Raw genomic sequence first — 17,011 nt, forward strand, 5'->3', positions numbered from 1 at the left:
CAGGAGATTAAGAGCTCTTGCTCATGGCAGAATGTCAAGAACCAACTGGTAATGTGGACAGAGTGCTAGAGTTGGGAAATTATCATTTTACAGTCATAATAGTAAAGACTGAATCAGATAAGAACCATCAATGACTGCTAAGTTTAGGGAGATACTGAAGAGGAGCATGATACGTGCATAGTCTTAAAGTTGATTAGTTGCAAGGGGAATTCTAATTCTACAGTGGGAAAACCAGGCAACATCTTGACTGGGTGATGAAAATTAACAATGCCAAGAAAGGACAGATGGACAAAGTGTGCCTCCAGGTGTGATACCCTGAGAAGAACGTATCACCTATGTGGTATTCTGGCCAAGATTGCATAAACTGAATCTAACCATAAGAAAACATCAGACAAATCCAAAATGAGGACTGTTCTAAAAGAAAAAGTGAGGGTCTATACTCTTCAAAACTATCAATGTTATAGAAGACAAAGAGAAGCTACAGAAATGTTTCAAGTTAAAGTAGGCCAAAGAGACATGACAATTAAACACCTGACCCGAGATTGGATCCTATACCAGACATAAAAATACTATAGTGGACATTATTGGGTCAACTGACAAAATTAGAATATAAATGGAAAACTAGATAAAAGTGTCCTATCAAAGTTAAATTTACAAAAGTCAATTTCTGTTCTGGTTATATAAGAGAACATCAGGAAATACTAAAGTATTTAGGAATAAAGGGCCATGATGTATGTGACTTATACTCAAATTATTCAGGAGAAAAATTATGAGTGTGAAAATACACACACACACACACAGAGCACATATGCACATGTGAGTGAACACTGCACAAATGATTAACTAATAGGATAAAATGTTAACAATAGGTGAATCTGGATAAAGGGTAAAGAAGTGTACTATTTTAAATTTTGTAACCTTTCTGAAAGTCTGAAATTATTTCCAAGTAAGTTTTAAAAACAGTTTTCTTGCCAACACTAAGAATATTCTCACAGTAAATAAATATGGTAGTGAAACAAAGTCTTAGGAATATCCTATACTTTAAGACTCTAAGATGTGATTGATAATAAAATGTAAAGTCTAGCATGCTCATCAACGCACATTTATGCAACAAAGGGTGGAAGCATGGAGAGCAGAGCCCACTTTGCCTGAGAGAAATCTAACAGAAGCTAAAAGGGCAGTGTGGAATTGGTTCTGAGGTGCTCCCAGCACTATGACTATTACATAGCAGGACTCCCCACAGGCTCCTCTCCCCAGTCCCAGGAACCAGCCTGAGATTCCTCAGTCATTACACAGGTCTGATCATGTTTTATTTTTTACGTGTCTGAGTGGCGAAGAGCACATTTGATCTTTGTAACCACACATCAAGCACCATTCCTGGAACATAAAAGTACTTAAAAAATACTTAATCATTAAAAAGTCAGATTCCTATTTACTCAAGGCTGAGGCTATAATGGCTGCGGTTCCTTGGTCGCAAAATGTAGTTCTTCTGTCTGATTCTGAAGGAAATCAGAGATCAAGGAAAAAATAAACATATATAAGCAGCTGCAAACCTGCTGAATAAAACATCAAGAACTCTGAAAACAGAAGTCAAATAGAATAAAAACCTTGGCTATAAACATATATTCAAACTGCATCTAATATTAATACACAGAGAAATGGAGAAGCCCATATGATAGGTATAAGAAATTACAGATATTCAACTATTTTTTACCAAAAAGCACCAATGAAACAAGGTGGCAGGAAAGTGCCCTCTGGACAACACATTGTCACTGGTTCCCTATTTAATCCTCTTAAGAACCTGACAGCCTTCAAAGAACCAGTGGAAAGTTTTAGTGGACAGTGGCACAAGAGCATATGCTCCAGCAGAACAGAGAACAGGCAATAGGGACAACTGCTCTGAACACCACCTGCTTCTTTCAAATATTCATATTAACCTTCAACACCAGTCATATCAGAAAGCTGGAAAACATCAAAATCAAAATTTAAGTAGCTATTAAAATTGGAAAAACTGGCATATATCTAAACATTCTGTAATTCAGATATGTCATCTTGTTTTTTTAAGAGAAGCCAAGGCAAGATAAATCTGTGTCAAAGGAATCTCAGATCTTCCATGATATTTCCTGACAAAGGCCAGAACCTTCAATGCAAGTCTTAACACAAACCTCTACTGCAGCCAAGTTTGTGTATAAAAAAATAAACAGGTTTCTGGATTTCAGAGAAACTTTCTCTAAACTGAGTCACCTAGGTCAAGGTTCTTGAAGTAGGATGAATGGAGGTAAACAACTAATCTAATACTCACAGCTTCCCATCCACTTTTTCTTCTCAGTCCCCAGTGGGGGTCGCGGGGGAGCCTGGCTTTCCATCCTTACTGGGGCTCTGTGAAGTCAATCTGGGGCCCAGAAACAGGGCCTGCCTCTGCTGGTATGCAGACCTGAGAAGAGGTGTACCACTGTCAAGACTGTCAGTGGCTCCTGTTACAGAAACTGTCTTCTGGCACTCAACATATTACAATGGGGACAGAGATCAGAGACTAACAGCACCTAATTCCCTTCCTCCTTTCATAGTTTTAGCATATTTCTAAACTCTGCATGGCTGTTTATGAATGAGAGATCCATACAACTGCTTTAATGTAAAACTATTTACAGGGGCCAGCCCAGTGGCACAGTGGTTAAGTTTGCATGTTCCACTTTGGTGGCCCAGGGTTCACCGGTTCGGATCCCGGGTGCGGACATGGCACTGCTTGGCAAGCAATGTTGTGGTAGGCGTCCCACATATAAAGTGGAGGAAGATGAGCACGGATGTGAGCTCAGGGCCAGTCTTTCTCAGCAAAGAGAGGAGAATTGGTGGCAGATGTTAGCTCAGGGCTACTCTTCCTCAAAAAAAAATAAATAAATAAATAATAAAAATAAATAAAATTTAAAAAACTAACATAGATCTGAACATTACACAAGCCTAAGAATATTCTCAGGATAGCTCCCCCATCACCACTATCCAAATTGCATCAAAACTATGCTCAAATAACAGTCTTACAAATTAAAAGTAGCATTTTTTATTTTTTACCTTCCATAGTTCAATGGCCACAGGTTGGTGTGGTGGATTGTCACAGTATATATCATCTACAGTTCTCTTCCAAAACTGCATTCGCATCAGTCCAATTGTTTTCTCAGAGACCAAGTCCTTAACCTGTAAATAGGGTTTAAAAACTTTCATAAGGGGCTGGCCCAGTGGTGCAGCAGTTAAGTTCACATATTCCGCTTCAGTGGCCCAGGGTTTGCTGGTTTGGATCCCAGGTGAGGACCTACACACCACTTGGCCAGCCATGCTGTGGTAGGTGTCCCACATATAAAGCAGAGAACAATGGGCATGGATGTTAGCTCAGGGCCAATATTCCTCAGCAAAAAGAGGAAGATCGGCAGCAGATGTTAGCTCAGGGCTAATCTTCCTCAAAAAAGAAAAAAAGATAAATAAAAACAAAAAAAAACTTTAAAACAAAAAACTTCAATAAATGCTGTTTACGGTCTCAAAAAATCAGTATTTGTGACTTCATAATCACATAATTCAGTCAAAAACAAAGCTTAATTCTATACATGTATTTTAATTTTTCCTTGAAGGTATACATCAGTTAAATCACTGGCACTATGAATTTCCTAAGTAAAAGCTGCAAATTATTTGGTGCTTATTCAAAAATTTTTGCAAGGTCTGCATTCAAAAATAGGAGATATTCTTCTAGAAATAAACTGCAAGAAAACAAAACAAAGAGAGGGAGAGAGAATATTCAGATTAAAAGAAATTTAAGAGAGAGATCAACCAGGTGCAACATGTGGACCTTATTCTGAATCCTGATTTGGAGAGAGATACAAGTTGGAAAATGTGAACAATGGATGTTTAACGATATTAAGGAACTACTGTTAAATTTTTAATCTATGATAATGGTATTGTGGTTATTTTTTTAAAGTGAGTTATCTTCTAGAGATAAATACTGAAATATTCACAAATGGAAAGAGTTATGAGACTTGTTTCAAAATAACTTGGAAGTGGGGATGGGGTGGGTGGGGATAGAGATGGAAAAACAAGATTGGCCATGAGTCAGGAACAGTTGGAGCTGGGTGATGGCTCATATGGCGGTTCATATACTACTCTCTCTAATTCTATATATGTTTGAAATTTTCCGTAATAAAAAGCTTTTTAAAAATAAGTAGAAGAGAAGAAAAACAATCCTTAATAGGTTAGTAATAGTAAAAATATTTTCAAGTCTGAAGATAACCTAGGAAATAGAACCGGAAGATTTGAGAGGAAGCAGGTAAGGAACCAACATTTATCAAATTTATCAAATGTCTGCCAGGCCCTGTGCTAGGTACTGCCCCAGAGATTATCTGATCACAATCCTCACGAACTCACGGGGTCATTACACCAATACACCCATTTTACAAATATAGAAATTATGGCTCAAAAAGGCAGTAGTTTATCCCATGCTCTGCATACTCACAGCCCTTATAATGTAACCAGAAGAATATGCAAAAGATTACAGGGGAGGGGAGGAGTTGACTACAAAGGGGTACATGACGGAATTTTTTGGGTTGATGAAATTGTTCTGTGGCCTATGTTGGTGAATACATAACCATGCATTTTTCAAAACCTATAGAACAGTACTCCACAAAAAGTGAATTTTACTATATGTACCTTTAAATAAATTTATTCATTCATTCACTAAGTAATTATTAAAAAGATTATTACACTGTCTCCCTCCCTCACTACTGATTATGAATGGTGTTGTCAGGTTCAGGCAAGAATCACCAATGTGTGCTAAATCTCAGAGGTAAAATTTTTTTTTTTTTTTGAGGAAGATTAGCCCTGAACTAACATTGCTGCCAATCCTCCTCTTTTTGCTGAGGAAGACAGGCCCTGAGCGCACATCTGTGCCCATCTTCCTCCACTTCATATGTGGGACACCTACCACAGCATGGCTTGCCAAGCAGTGCCATATCCACACCTGGGATCTGAACTGGCGAACCCTGGGCTGTGGAAGCAGAACATGCAAACTTAACCACTGTGCAACCAGGCCAGCCCCCTCAGAGGTAAAATTTTTTTTAACTGGGATATAATATATATATAATGAAATGATCACCACAATAAGTCTAGCTAACATCATCACCACACATTGTTACAAAATTCTTCTGGTGATGAAACTTTTAAGATCTACTCTCTGAGCAACTTTCAAATACAGTATTATTAACTATAGTCACCATGCTATACTAACTACATCTATAGGACCCATTTATTTTATAACTGGAAGTGTGTACCTTTTAACCACCTTCACCCATTTCACCTACCCTCTAATCCCCACCTCTGGCAACCACCAATCTGTTCTCTGTTATCTAAGAGCTCAGGAGTTTGTTTGTTTGAGATTTCACATATAAGTGAGATCATAAGGTATTTGTCTTTCTGTCTGACTTATTTCACTTAGCATAATGCCCTCAAGGTCAATTGATGTTGTTGCAAATGACAGGATTTCCTTTTTTATGGCTGAATAATATTCCACTGTTATCTATACCTCACATTTTTTTTAATCCATTCACCTCTTGATGGACACTTAGGTTGTTTCCATGTCTTGGCTCTTGTAAATAATGCTGCAAGGAACATGGGGGTGCAGATATCTTTTTGAGTTAGTGTTTTCATTTCCTTCAGGTAAACATCCAGAAGTGGAATTGCTGGATCATATGGAAATTCTATTGTTAATTTTTGAGGAACCTCCATAATATTTTCCATAGTGGCTACACCAATTTACATTCCCATCAACAGTGCACAAGGGTTCCCTTTTCTCCACATCCTCACCAACACCTGCTATTTCTTGTCTTTTTGATAAGTTATACTAACAGGTGTGAGGTGGTGTGTCATTGTGGTTTTGATTTGCATTTCCCTGATGAGTAGTGATATTCAACACCTTTTCATGTACTTCTTGGACATCTAGGAGGTAAATTTTGATGGAGACTATGGCCTTAAAATGTCTCCTCAGACTGCTTATTAGTAGCAAGGAAAAAAATATCATCTTGACTGGTGACCAAAATTAGTATCACCAATAAGAGGCAGATGGACATTTCATGCCTCCTTACGATCACCTGAAAAGGACATACCCCACTTAGGCAGTAAACATTAGGCTAGGAATGCATAATACAATCATGAGAAAAAATAACTCCAAATGAGAAGCATTCTATTTTTAAAAAGGAACAGTATTGTTTTAAAAAATTGTGACTGTCAAAAAGACAAAGAAAGGCTGTGGACACGTTCCAGATTAAAGGAAACTAATGAAAACGAAATGCAATACATAATGCTACATTGGATCCTATACAGAAGAGGAGAAAATGCCATAGAAGACATCATTCGGGGGCCGGCCCCGTGGCGAGTGGTTAAGTGCGCGTGCTCCGCTTCAGTGGCCCAGGGTTTCAGTGGTTCAGATTCTGGGTATGGACATGGCACCACTCATCAAGCCATGCTGAGGCGGCATCCCACATGCCACAACTAGAAGGAAGCACAACTAAAAAAATATACACACAACTATGTACTGGGGGGCTTTGGGGAGAAAAAGGAAAAAAAAATCTTAAAAAAAAAAGACATTATTCGGTCATTTGACAAAACTAGAAAGCAGATGGCAGATTGAAGCATTCTAACAAAGTCAAATTTACTCAAATTGCTAACTGTACTATGGTTATAAGAGAATATTATTCTTCTTAGGAAATACACACTCAAGTTTATAGGGATAAGGGCCATAGTATAATCAAGTTATTCTGAAATGACTCATAAAAAGAAAAATGTGTGTGTGTATATATATATATATATATATATATACATACATACGTATAGAGAGACAAATGATAAAGCAAATGGGGCACAACATTAACAAAAGGGTATATGAGTATTCTTTGTACTATTCTTTTGTGTGTGAAATTATTTCCAAATAAAAAGTTTTTTCTTTATCGGTCTTGGTGCTGGGTGGGTCTCTTAGCAATGTTTAGTATTCAGATCCCAGTGGCATATGGTCTATTCTTTTTTTTTTTTTTAATTGAGTTAACGATAGGTTACAATCTTGTGAAATTTCAGTTGTACATTAATGTTTGTCAGGCATGTTGTAGGTGCACCACTTCACCCCCTGTGCCCACCCCCACCACCCCACCTCTCCCCTGGTATCCACTAAACTGTTCTTAGTCCATAATTTTAAAATCCTCATTTGAGTGGAGTCATACACAGATTATCCTTCTCTAGCTGGCTTATTTCACTTAACATAATTCCCTCAAGGTCCATCCATGTTATTGCAAATGGAATGATTTTGTTCTGTTTTGCAGCTGAGTAGTGTTCCATTGTATATATGTACCACATCTTCTTTATCCATTCGTCTGTTGTTGGACACTTAGGTTGCTTCCACCTCTTGGCTATTGTAAACAGTGCTGCAATAAACATTGGGGTGCATAAGACTTTTGGTATTGCTGACTTCAAGCTCTTTGGATAAATACCCAGTAGTGGGATGGCTGGATCATATGGTAGTTCTATTTTTAATTTTTTGAGGAATCTCCATACTGTTTTCCATAGTGGCTGCACCAGTTTGCATTCCCACCAGCAGTGTATGAGGGTTCCTTTTTCTCCGCAACCTCTCCAACATTTGTTGCTATTAGTTTTAGATATTTTTGTCATTCTAACAAGTGTAAGGTGATATCTTAGTGTAGTTTTGATTTGCATTTCCCTGATGATCAGCGATGATGAGCATCTTTTCATGTGCCTATTGGCCATCAGTATATCTTCTTTGGAGAAATGTCTGTTCATGTCTCCAGCCCATTTTTTGATTGGGTTGTTTGATGTTTTGTTGTTGAGTTGCGAGAGTTCTTTATATATTATGGATATTAAGCCTTTGTCAGATATATGACTTGCAAATTTTTCCCAGTTAGTGGGTTGTTTTTCTGTTTCAATCCTGTTTTCATTTGCCTTGAAGAAGCTCTTTAATCTGATGAAGTCCCATTTATTTATTTTTTCTATTGTTTCTCTTCTCTGAGAAGGCATGGTGTCCGAAAAGATCCTTTTAATACTGATGTCAAAGAGTGTACTGCCTACGTTTTCTTCCAGAAGCCTTATGGTTTCTGATCTCACCTTTAGGTCTTTGATCCATTTTGAGTTTATTTTGGTGAATGGTGAAAAAGAATGGTCAATTTTCATTCTTTTACATGTGGCTTTCCAGTTTTCCCAGCACCATTTGTTGAAAAGACTTTCTTTTCTCCATTGTATGCCCTCAGCTACTTTGTCAAAGATAAGCTGTCCATAGATGTGTGGTTTTATTTCTGGGTTTTCAATTCTGTTCCATTTATATGTGCACCTGTTTTTGTACCAGTACCATGCTGTTTTGATTACTGTAGCTTTGTAGTATGTTTTGAACTCAGGGATTGTGATGCCTCCCATTTTGTTCTTTTTTCTCAGGATTGCTTTAGAAATTCAGGGTCTTTTGTTGCCCCATATGAATTTTAGGATTCTTTGTTCTAATTCTGTAAAGAATGTCATTGGGATTTTGATTGGGATGGTGTTGAATCTGTAGATTGCTTTAGGTAGAATGGACATTTTAACTATGTTTATTCTTCCAATCCACGTACATGGAATGTCTCTCCATCTCCTTATGTCGTCATCCAATTCTCTCAGAAAGGCCTTGTAATTTTCATTGGATAGGTCCTTCACTTCCTTAGTTAAATTTACCCCAAGGTATTTTATTCTTTTTGTTGCAATTGTGAATGGCATTGTATTCTTGAGTTCTTTTTCTCTTGGTTCATTACTGGAGTATAGAAATGCTACTGATTTATGCAAATTGATTTTATATCCTGCAACTTTGCTGTAGTTGTTGATTACTTCTAACAGTTTTCCAATGGATTCTTTGGGGTTTTCTATATATAAGATCATGTCATCTGCAAAGAGCGAGAGTTTCACTTCTTCCCTCCCTATTTGGATTCCTTTTATTCCTTTTTCTTGCCTGATTGCTCTGGCCAGGACCTCCAGTACTATGTTAAATAAGAGTGGTGATAGAGGGCATCCTTGTCTCAATTCCTGTTTTCAGGGGGATGGTGTTCAGTTTTTGCCCATTGAGTATGATGTTGGCTGTGGGTTTGTCGTATATGGCCTTTATTATGTTGAGGTAATTTCCTTCTATGCCCATTTTGTTCAGAGTTTTTATCATAAATGGCTGTTGGATCTTTTCAAATGCTTTCTCTGCATCTATTGAGATGATCATGTGGTTTTTATTCCTCAGTTTGTTGATGTGCTGTACCACATTGATTGATTTGCGGATGTTGAACCATCCCTGTGTCCCTGGTATGAATCCCACCTGATCATGATGTATGATTCTTTTGATGAATTGCTGAATTCTGGTTGCCAAAATTTTGTTTAGAATTTTTGCATCTATGTTCATCAGTGATATTGGCCTGTAGTTCTCTTTTTTCATGGTGTCCTTGTCAGGTTTTGGTATCAGCGTGATGTTGGCCTCATAGAATGTGTTAGGAAGTGTTCCATCTTCCCTAATTTTTTGGAATAGCTTGAAAAGGATAGGTATTAAATCCTCTCTGAAAGTTTGGTAGAATTCCCCAGGAAAGCCATCTGGTCCTGGGGTTTTATTCTTTGGGATGTTTTTGATTGCTGTTTCAATCTCTTTCCTTGTGATTGGTCTGTTCAAACTGTCTGCCTCTTCTTGAGTGAGCTTTGGGAGCTTGTAGGAGTCCAAGAATTTATCCATTTCCTCTAGGTTATCCATTCTGTTGGCATATAGTTTTTTGTAGCATTCTCTTATAATCTGTTGTATTTCTGCAGAGTCTGTTGTTATTTCTCCTCTTTCATTTCTGATTTTGTTTATTTGAGCTTTCTCCCTTTTTTTCTTTGTAAGTCTGGCTAGTGGTTTGTCAATTTTATTTATCTTCTCAAAAAACCAGCTCTTTGTCTCATTGATCCTTTCTACTGCCTTTTTCGTTTCAATAGTATTTATTTCTGCTCTGATTTTTATTATTTCTCTCCTTCTGCTGACTTTGGGCTTCATTTGTTCTTTTTTCTCTAGTTCAGTTAGGTGTGCTTTAAGGTTGCTTATTTGGGATTTTTCTTGTTTGTTAAGATGTGCCTGTATTGCGATGAATTTTCCTCTTAATACAGCTTTTGCTGTATCCCATATGAGTTGGTATGGCATGCTATCATTTTCATTTGTTTCCAGGTATTTTTTTATTTCTTCTTTAATTTCTTCAATGATCCACTGCTTGTTCAGTAGTGTGTTGTTTAGTCTCCACATCTTTGTGCCTTTCTCAGCTTTTTTCTTGGAATTAATTTCTAGCCTTATAGCACTATGATCTGAGAAGATGCTTGTTATTATTTCAATTTTTTTAAATTTGTAGAGGCTTGCCTTGCTTCCCAATATATGGTCTATTCTTGAGAATGTTCCACATGCACTTGAGAAGAATGTGTATTCAGCTCTTTCAGGCTGAAGTGATCTATATATGTCTATTAAGTCCAATTGTTTTAGTTTTTCATTTAGCTCCACTATTTCCTTGTTGATTTTCTGCCTGGATGATCTGTCAATTGATGTGAGTGGGGTGTTGAGGTCCCCTACTATTATTGTGTTGTTTTTAACATCTTCCTTTAGGTCTGTTAATAGCTGCTTTATGAATCTTGGTGCTCCTGTGTTGGGTGCATAGATATTTATAAGCATTATTTCTTCTTGATGAAGTGTCCCTTTGATCATTATATATTGTCCCTCTGTCTCTCTTTACCTGTCTTATTTTGAAATCCACTTGGTCTGATAATGAGAATTGCAACACCTGCCTTTTTTTCCTTGCTATTTGCTTGAAGTATTGTCCTCCACCCCTTCACCCTGAGTCTGTGTTTGTCCTTGGGGCTGAGGTGTGTTTCCTGGAGGCAACAAATTGTTGGATCGTGTTCTTTAATCCATTTTGCCACTCTGTGTCTTTTTATTGGTGAGTTCAATCCATTCACATTGAGAGTGATTACTGATGCATGTGGACTTAATGCTGTTAATCTGTCGCTCATTATCTTGTTTTCCTGCATTTCTTTTCCTGTTTGCTTTAGACTACCCATTTAATACTGCAATTTCTTACGCTGGGTTTCTTAGATTTTTCCTTATTTATGATTTGTGACTCTGTTCTGTACTTTATTTTAGTGTCTACCTTGAAGTTTGTATTTAGAATCTCGTGTATAATATAGTCTATTCTCTGGTGGTCTCTTACTTACTTGACCAATACTGATTTAGACCCTTTGCTCTTCCCCTCCTAAATAATTATTTTCATTTTTTATTCCAACTCGTCTTATTAATTGGTAGTTAGAGTGCTAAGATCATCCTTGTTTTGGTAGTTTCATTATTTTTACCCTAATGCTATAGTTGAATATTTGCTATCCTGTTCTGGTTCTATCCATCGGTGTCCCTAGTCTGTGGATTGTGTCCCCTTTCTCCCTTTTTTCTTTTTTCAAGTATGAGAGCCTTCTTGAGGATTTCTTGTAATGGAAGGCTTTTAGTTACAAATTCCCTTAACTTTTGTTTGTCTGGAAAAGATTTAATTTCTCCCTCATATCTGAAGGAAATTCTTGCTGAATAGAGTATCCTTGGCTGAAGGTTTTTATCCTTTAAAGCTTTGAATATATCACTCCATTCTCTTCTAGCTTGTAGGGTTACTGTAGAGAAATCCACTGACAGTCTGATAGGGGCTCCTTTATAGGTTATTCTCTTTTTTTCCTTACTTTCCTGAGTATTCTCTCCTTATCATTCCTATTTGCCAACTTTACTACTATGTGCCTTGCAGTAGGTCTTTTTACATTGACAAATCTAGGAGATCTAAAACCCTCCTCTACACACATTTCTCCGTTGATCCCTAGATTTGGGAAGTTCTCTTCAATAATTTCGTTAAGCACACTTTCTGCTCCATTTTCCTTTTCCATATTCTCGGGAATTCCTATGATCCTTATGTTCTTACTGCTCATTGAATCCATTATCTCTTGGAGATTTTCCTCATTTTTTTTAATTCTTAGTTCTCTTTCTTCCTCTGTCTGGTGCCATTCAGCCTGTCTATCTTCGATTATGCTAATTTTCTCCTCTATGTTGTCTACACGGGCATTCAGGGAATCCGTATTCTGTTTTATCTGGTCCATTGTGTTTTTCATCTCAAGTAATTCTGTTTTATTCTTCTTTATGATTTCAATCTTTTTTGTGAAGTAACTCCAGAACTCGGCTTGTTTCTCTTTCTCTCTACCTCATTGAGTTTTTTTATTATAGCTGCTCTGAACTCCTTATCACTTAGTTTACCTAATTCCAAGTCCTCAGGACTTAATTCTATGTTTTTATTGTTTTCCTTCTGGTCTGGGGCTTTTATAAATTGCTGGATGGTAGAGGAGCGGTTTTTTCTCATGGTGGTAGAATTCAGTTGCAGTTACAGCCTGTTGCCTCTAGATGGGGGTCAAGAGCCGCGCGTTATGAGCTTTCCACCTTGGGGCAAGATGGCTGCGCCAGTGGGTGTGCTGGAAGGGGCTGTTACTCACACGCGCCGGTCAGGGTTCAGATCAGTTCTGTTCTCTGGTCTCCCAAGGCCCTTGATTTATGGGGTCCCTGTGGACAGAAGCTTCCCCCCGTCAGCAGGTCTCCATTGAATCAGCGGCAGGAGTCCTGGATGATCCCCTGGTCGCGCGGCCCCTCCCCCGCTCCTTCCCGACCAGCGCCACAGCGATCGCAGACTCTAGGGGAGGGAGCAATGTTCTCTCATACCCATTCCAGAGCCTCTGAGGCTGTAAGCAAGGTTTATGATCTCCGCCTTCTTGGTATTGTAGGTCTCTAACGAGCTAGCATTATGTTTATTCTCTGAAATTCAGTTCTTCCAATCTTTTGTTGTATTTTGGAGGGGAGAGAATCCCGGGTCAGCTCACCCTGCCATTTTGCTCCCATATGGTCTATTCTTAGTAAAGCATCAAGAGTAATCCTTTTTTGGGGTTGGCCCCATGGCAGAGTGGTTAAGTTCGCACGCTGTGCTTCAGCAGCCCAGGGTTTCGAAGGTTCAGATCCTGGACGCAGACATGGTACCGCTCATCAGGCCATGCTGAGGTGGCGTCCCACATGCCACAACTAGAAGGACCCACAACTAAAAACAGACAACTATGTACCAGGGAGCTCTGGGGAGAAATAGGAAAAATAAAATAAAATAAAAATCTAAAAAAAAGAGTAATCCTTTTAAAACATGGCCAAGAGATAATGCCTTTCTCTGTTCAGAACCCTGCAATGGTCTCCCATCTCAGAGTAAAAGCCAAGGGATTGCAATGATCTCCAAGACCTTACCTTTCTGGCCCAGGTAACTCCACCTAATCTCCTCCTACACACCCTACTTCCCCCGTTCTGCTGTACCACTGGCCTTTTCTTTGATCAGACACACTTGCACCTCAGAGCCTTTGCATTTGCTGTTACTTCTGTCTAGAATACTCTTTGCCCACATATCTCACCCCCTTGCCTTCTTCAAATCTTTGTTCAGATACCACCTTCTCAGTGAGGATTTTCCCGACCACCCTACATAAGATAGGAACCCCTGCTACACCCAGCCTTCCCTATCCCTTCAGCTTTTCTCCACAGGACTCGTTTCCACCTGAAACATTACACAGTACTTGTTTGTTCCTTGATTGCAGGGACTTGGATGCATTATCCAATGCTACACCCAGTACCTAAGACAATGCTTGGCACATTTTAGACAATGGTCATTGAGTGAAGGAACAAGTAAGACTGTGTGCATAAAAAACCAACAAGATACTCCTACAAAGTGAGAGAATTCAGGAAGAACCCTAAGGCTTTATTTATTAAAAATGGAATTTTAGGGGCCAGCCCAGTGGTGCAGCAGTTAAGTTCGCACATTCCACTTCAGTGGCCCAGGGTTCACAGGTTTGGATCCTGGGTGCAAACCTACATACCACTTGTCAAGCCATGCTGTGGCAGGTGTCCCGCATACAAAGTAGAGGAAGATGGGCATGGATGTTAGCTCACGGCCTGTCTTCCTCAGCAAAAAGAGGAGAATTGGCAGCAGATGTTAGCTCAGGGCTAATCTTCCTCAAAAAAAAAAAAAAACCAGGAATTTTAATCATTTTAAAATTACAATGGAAGATCACAATGGGGACTCTTTACTGCTAAATTGGGATTAACCTAACATGCTGACGTGTAGTTTATATCTGAAAAAAGACGAGGTAAAAAAGTATGGACCCATGACTTCCAGAAGCACACCAAGGAAAAATAGCCAGAGTCTATTAGACTCTGCAGATTATTCATAGTCTAACTGCAGCTGTGCCTCAGTGCTATCCTCAGATCTGTTTTTTTATCCCTAGTTCACTTCCTATCATATTCACCACAGAAGCCATGCCAAAACTTGCAACCCTCTTCAAGACTCCAAACCCTCCTCTGCCACCTCACTGTCAACAACTGACCCCTCCTGAGAAAATCAAGGCCACTCTACTTCAACTCTCTCATGTCCATCCTCCATTTCAATTTGTGTTGTATCAGCACACATTCTTTCCATACTAAGAAAAAGAAGAGTCTCTCCTTCTTTTAATTCTTCAGACAAAAGTCAGTATGATCTAAGATCTAGGTTTGCTATATAATTGCTTCCATTCCCCATTTCACATTAAAGCTAAAAACTCAATTTAAAAAGTGCTTTGAACAACTGCTATATACATGTAAATTATGTGAATGTTGGAGAGGATAAGCAATAAAACTGATTAACTTATTCAATTAACAGATAAATGGACAATGTTAATTGCATAGTTTTATAATATCCTTAGAAAAAGAAATAAGCCCGGAGGCTAAGCCAGTGCCATGCCCACCACACTCCAAGGCCAGCATCACCAAGCAAGGAGACACCAATCGTGGCGCGCGTTCGAGGCTTGGTAACACCAGCCTAGTTCTCTGAACATGGACACTGGTGCCCCGTCTGCTGGAGAAGTGAAAAAAAACCCCGCCTTGGACTCTTGTGGAAGCTTCACTGGCCAAGTCGAACAGTGAACAATGGAACAATCGTTCAAAGAGATGGGGGCATTGAGAGCTAATGGCTGTAATATCTGAGTGACAGACCCAGTGTGTTTTTTTTTCAATTCTCTCGTAAAAGTTGGAGGAGGCCCTAATGGAGGTGTTAGCTGATAGATCGTTGAAAATATTTTTAATTGTAAATTACTAAACAAGTTTTGGCACATAACCCAAAAGCAATTCAAGGAGTTGAGTGACATTGTTATAACAAGATTTAAATGCCTCTCTCCTTTTTCATACAGACAAGGTTTCTCGAGAGTTCAATCTGCTTTTTTTTTAAAAAAGAAAAATAGCAGTAAAATTGATGGTATTCTACTTCGTTACAGCAAAAAGTAATATCTATACACAAATACATGGGCATAATTGGGAGAAAAAGCTTCATTCCTCTCATTAAGCAAATGCATTTTCAATAAAAGCGTATTTTTCTTTAAAAAAAGAAGAAGAAATAAAAAATTCCAGAATGATATTTCCAGAAACATTAAGTTCATTAGCTAATTTTATTTTTGGAATTGAATTGTTAAGCCTAAAAAGTAGAAAGAAATCATCAGCAGAGACCTTAAACACGTCTAACATACAAATTACAACTATATGTCTTCATTGTTCAGCATTAAACACATTATATCACCATTTCTGCAAACAATTGTTTAAGGTATTTTAATACCAGCCTGAGCCAGTTCCACATTGAAGGCTCTCAGAGCAAAAGCAGAGCTTCTGGATTCTGCAGGGAGCAGCAGGGAGCATAAATAGCTTTCATAATCTCGTTTCCTATAACAAATAGGCAAAAAAAGATAGTTACTTTTTACTTTCCAAACCGCACACAAAAAAATACTGACCAAAATGAACTACAAACAACAAGGCTTCAAATCAAAATAGCCCGAAATTTCTTATATTTTATACCTGTTTTTCTACAATTATAAAAAACATTATCTGCCCCCAATCCCAGATCAGTTAAAAAGAAGAAATAATCAATCTCTATTAATTTATTTTGACTTATAAAGTACTTATAGTTTTCATTGTTTCAGGATCTCTTTGGTTTTAATAAGAACTCAAATGATGGGCTGGCCCTGTGACCAAGTGGTTAAGTTTGCACTCTCAGCTTCAGTGGCCCAGGGTTTCGCCAGTTCGAATCCTAGGTGTGGACATGGCAACACTCGTCAAGCCATGCTGAGGGGACATCCCACACAGCAGAGCCAGAAGGACCTACAACTAGAATATACAACTACGCACTGGGGGGCTTTGGGGAGAAGAGGAAGGAAAAAAGAATTCAAATGAGCTACAGAAGTAGAAATCAAGAAAATAGTTCCAGCAAGTACTGGTATGAACTCACAGTTTTTAATACACAGATAAATACATATATAAGACATAAAGAGAAAAAACAATACAGGGGGTGTGTGGGGTGGTGTGCTGGTGTGAATGTGCACACACTTGCACAGATGTTTCCTCACAGCATCTGCTGAGAGAGCCTAGAAGCAATGATACTCCCCTAAAACCCCAGAATCAGTGAACACACCTAATACCTAGATTTCGGTTTCTAAACACCATTCTCCTCTGAAAGAAGGACTCCTTGGAGGAAAGACTGACTCCAGGACTGGGGCAGAGACAATACAAGATAAGTCTGAAACATCTTCTTGAGCAGCAAGTAAAGAAACAAAGAATGGAGGGACTTATCAAAAGGACAAAGAAATTGCCTTGACAAAGTTCTCAGTGGCCAAGTCTGGGACAATTTGAGCATCAAAAAAACGATAGTACCAGCCTATAGCAGGACTCCATAAGCCCATACCAATATAAATTAATGAATAAATAAATAGGAAGAAAAGGAAAAACTTGAGAACCAGTACAATGCCAACTGATAAATCTAGAAGATATGATGGAATTGTTTTTAAAAAATTATCATTTTATACCTATAACTGATTCAGGCAAAAATCATCAATAAAAGTCTGAAAACATTAA

At 38.4% G+C, this 17,011-nt stretch overlaps 1 protein-coding gene across 2 annotated transcripts in view; it reads right to left on the reverse strand.

Moving 5' to 3' along the window:
* Positions 1-17,011, reverse strand: part of NDUFAF6 (NADH:ubiquinone oxidoreductase complex assembly factor 6) — a 40,631-nt gene that overhangs the window by 18,683 nt on the left and 4,937 nt on the right. For both annotated transcript variants that reach the window (XM_046642229.1, XM_046642228.1), the window contains exons 2-3: positions 15,727-15,826; positions 3,064-3,186 (exon numbers count right to left, since the gene is read on the reverse strand). In XM_046642229.1, the coding sequence (XP_046498185.1) occupies positions 3,064-3,186; positions 15,727-15,826 (223 nt within the window). The remainder of the gene's footprint in view (positions 1-3,063; positions 3,187-15,726; positions 15,827-17,011) is intronic.

Source organism: Equus quagga, chromosome 16 (genome assembly GCF_021613505.1).
Source record: "Equus quagga isolate Etosha38 chromosome 16, UCLA_HA_Equagga_1.0, whole genome shotgun sequence".
In the NCBI taxonomy this organism is placed as follows: domain Eukaryota; kingdom Metazoa; phylum Chordata; class Mammalia; order Perissodactyla; family Equidae; genus Equus; species Equus quagga.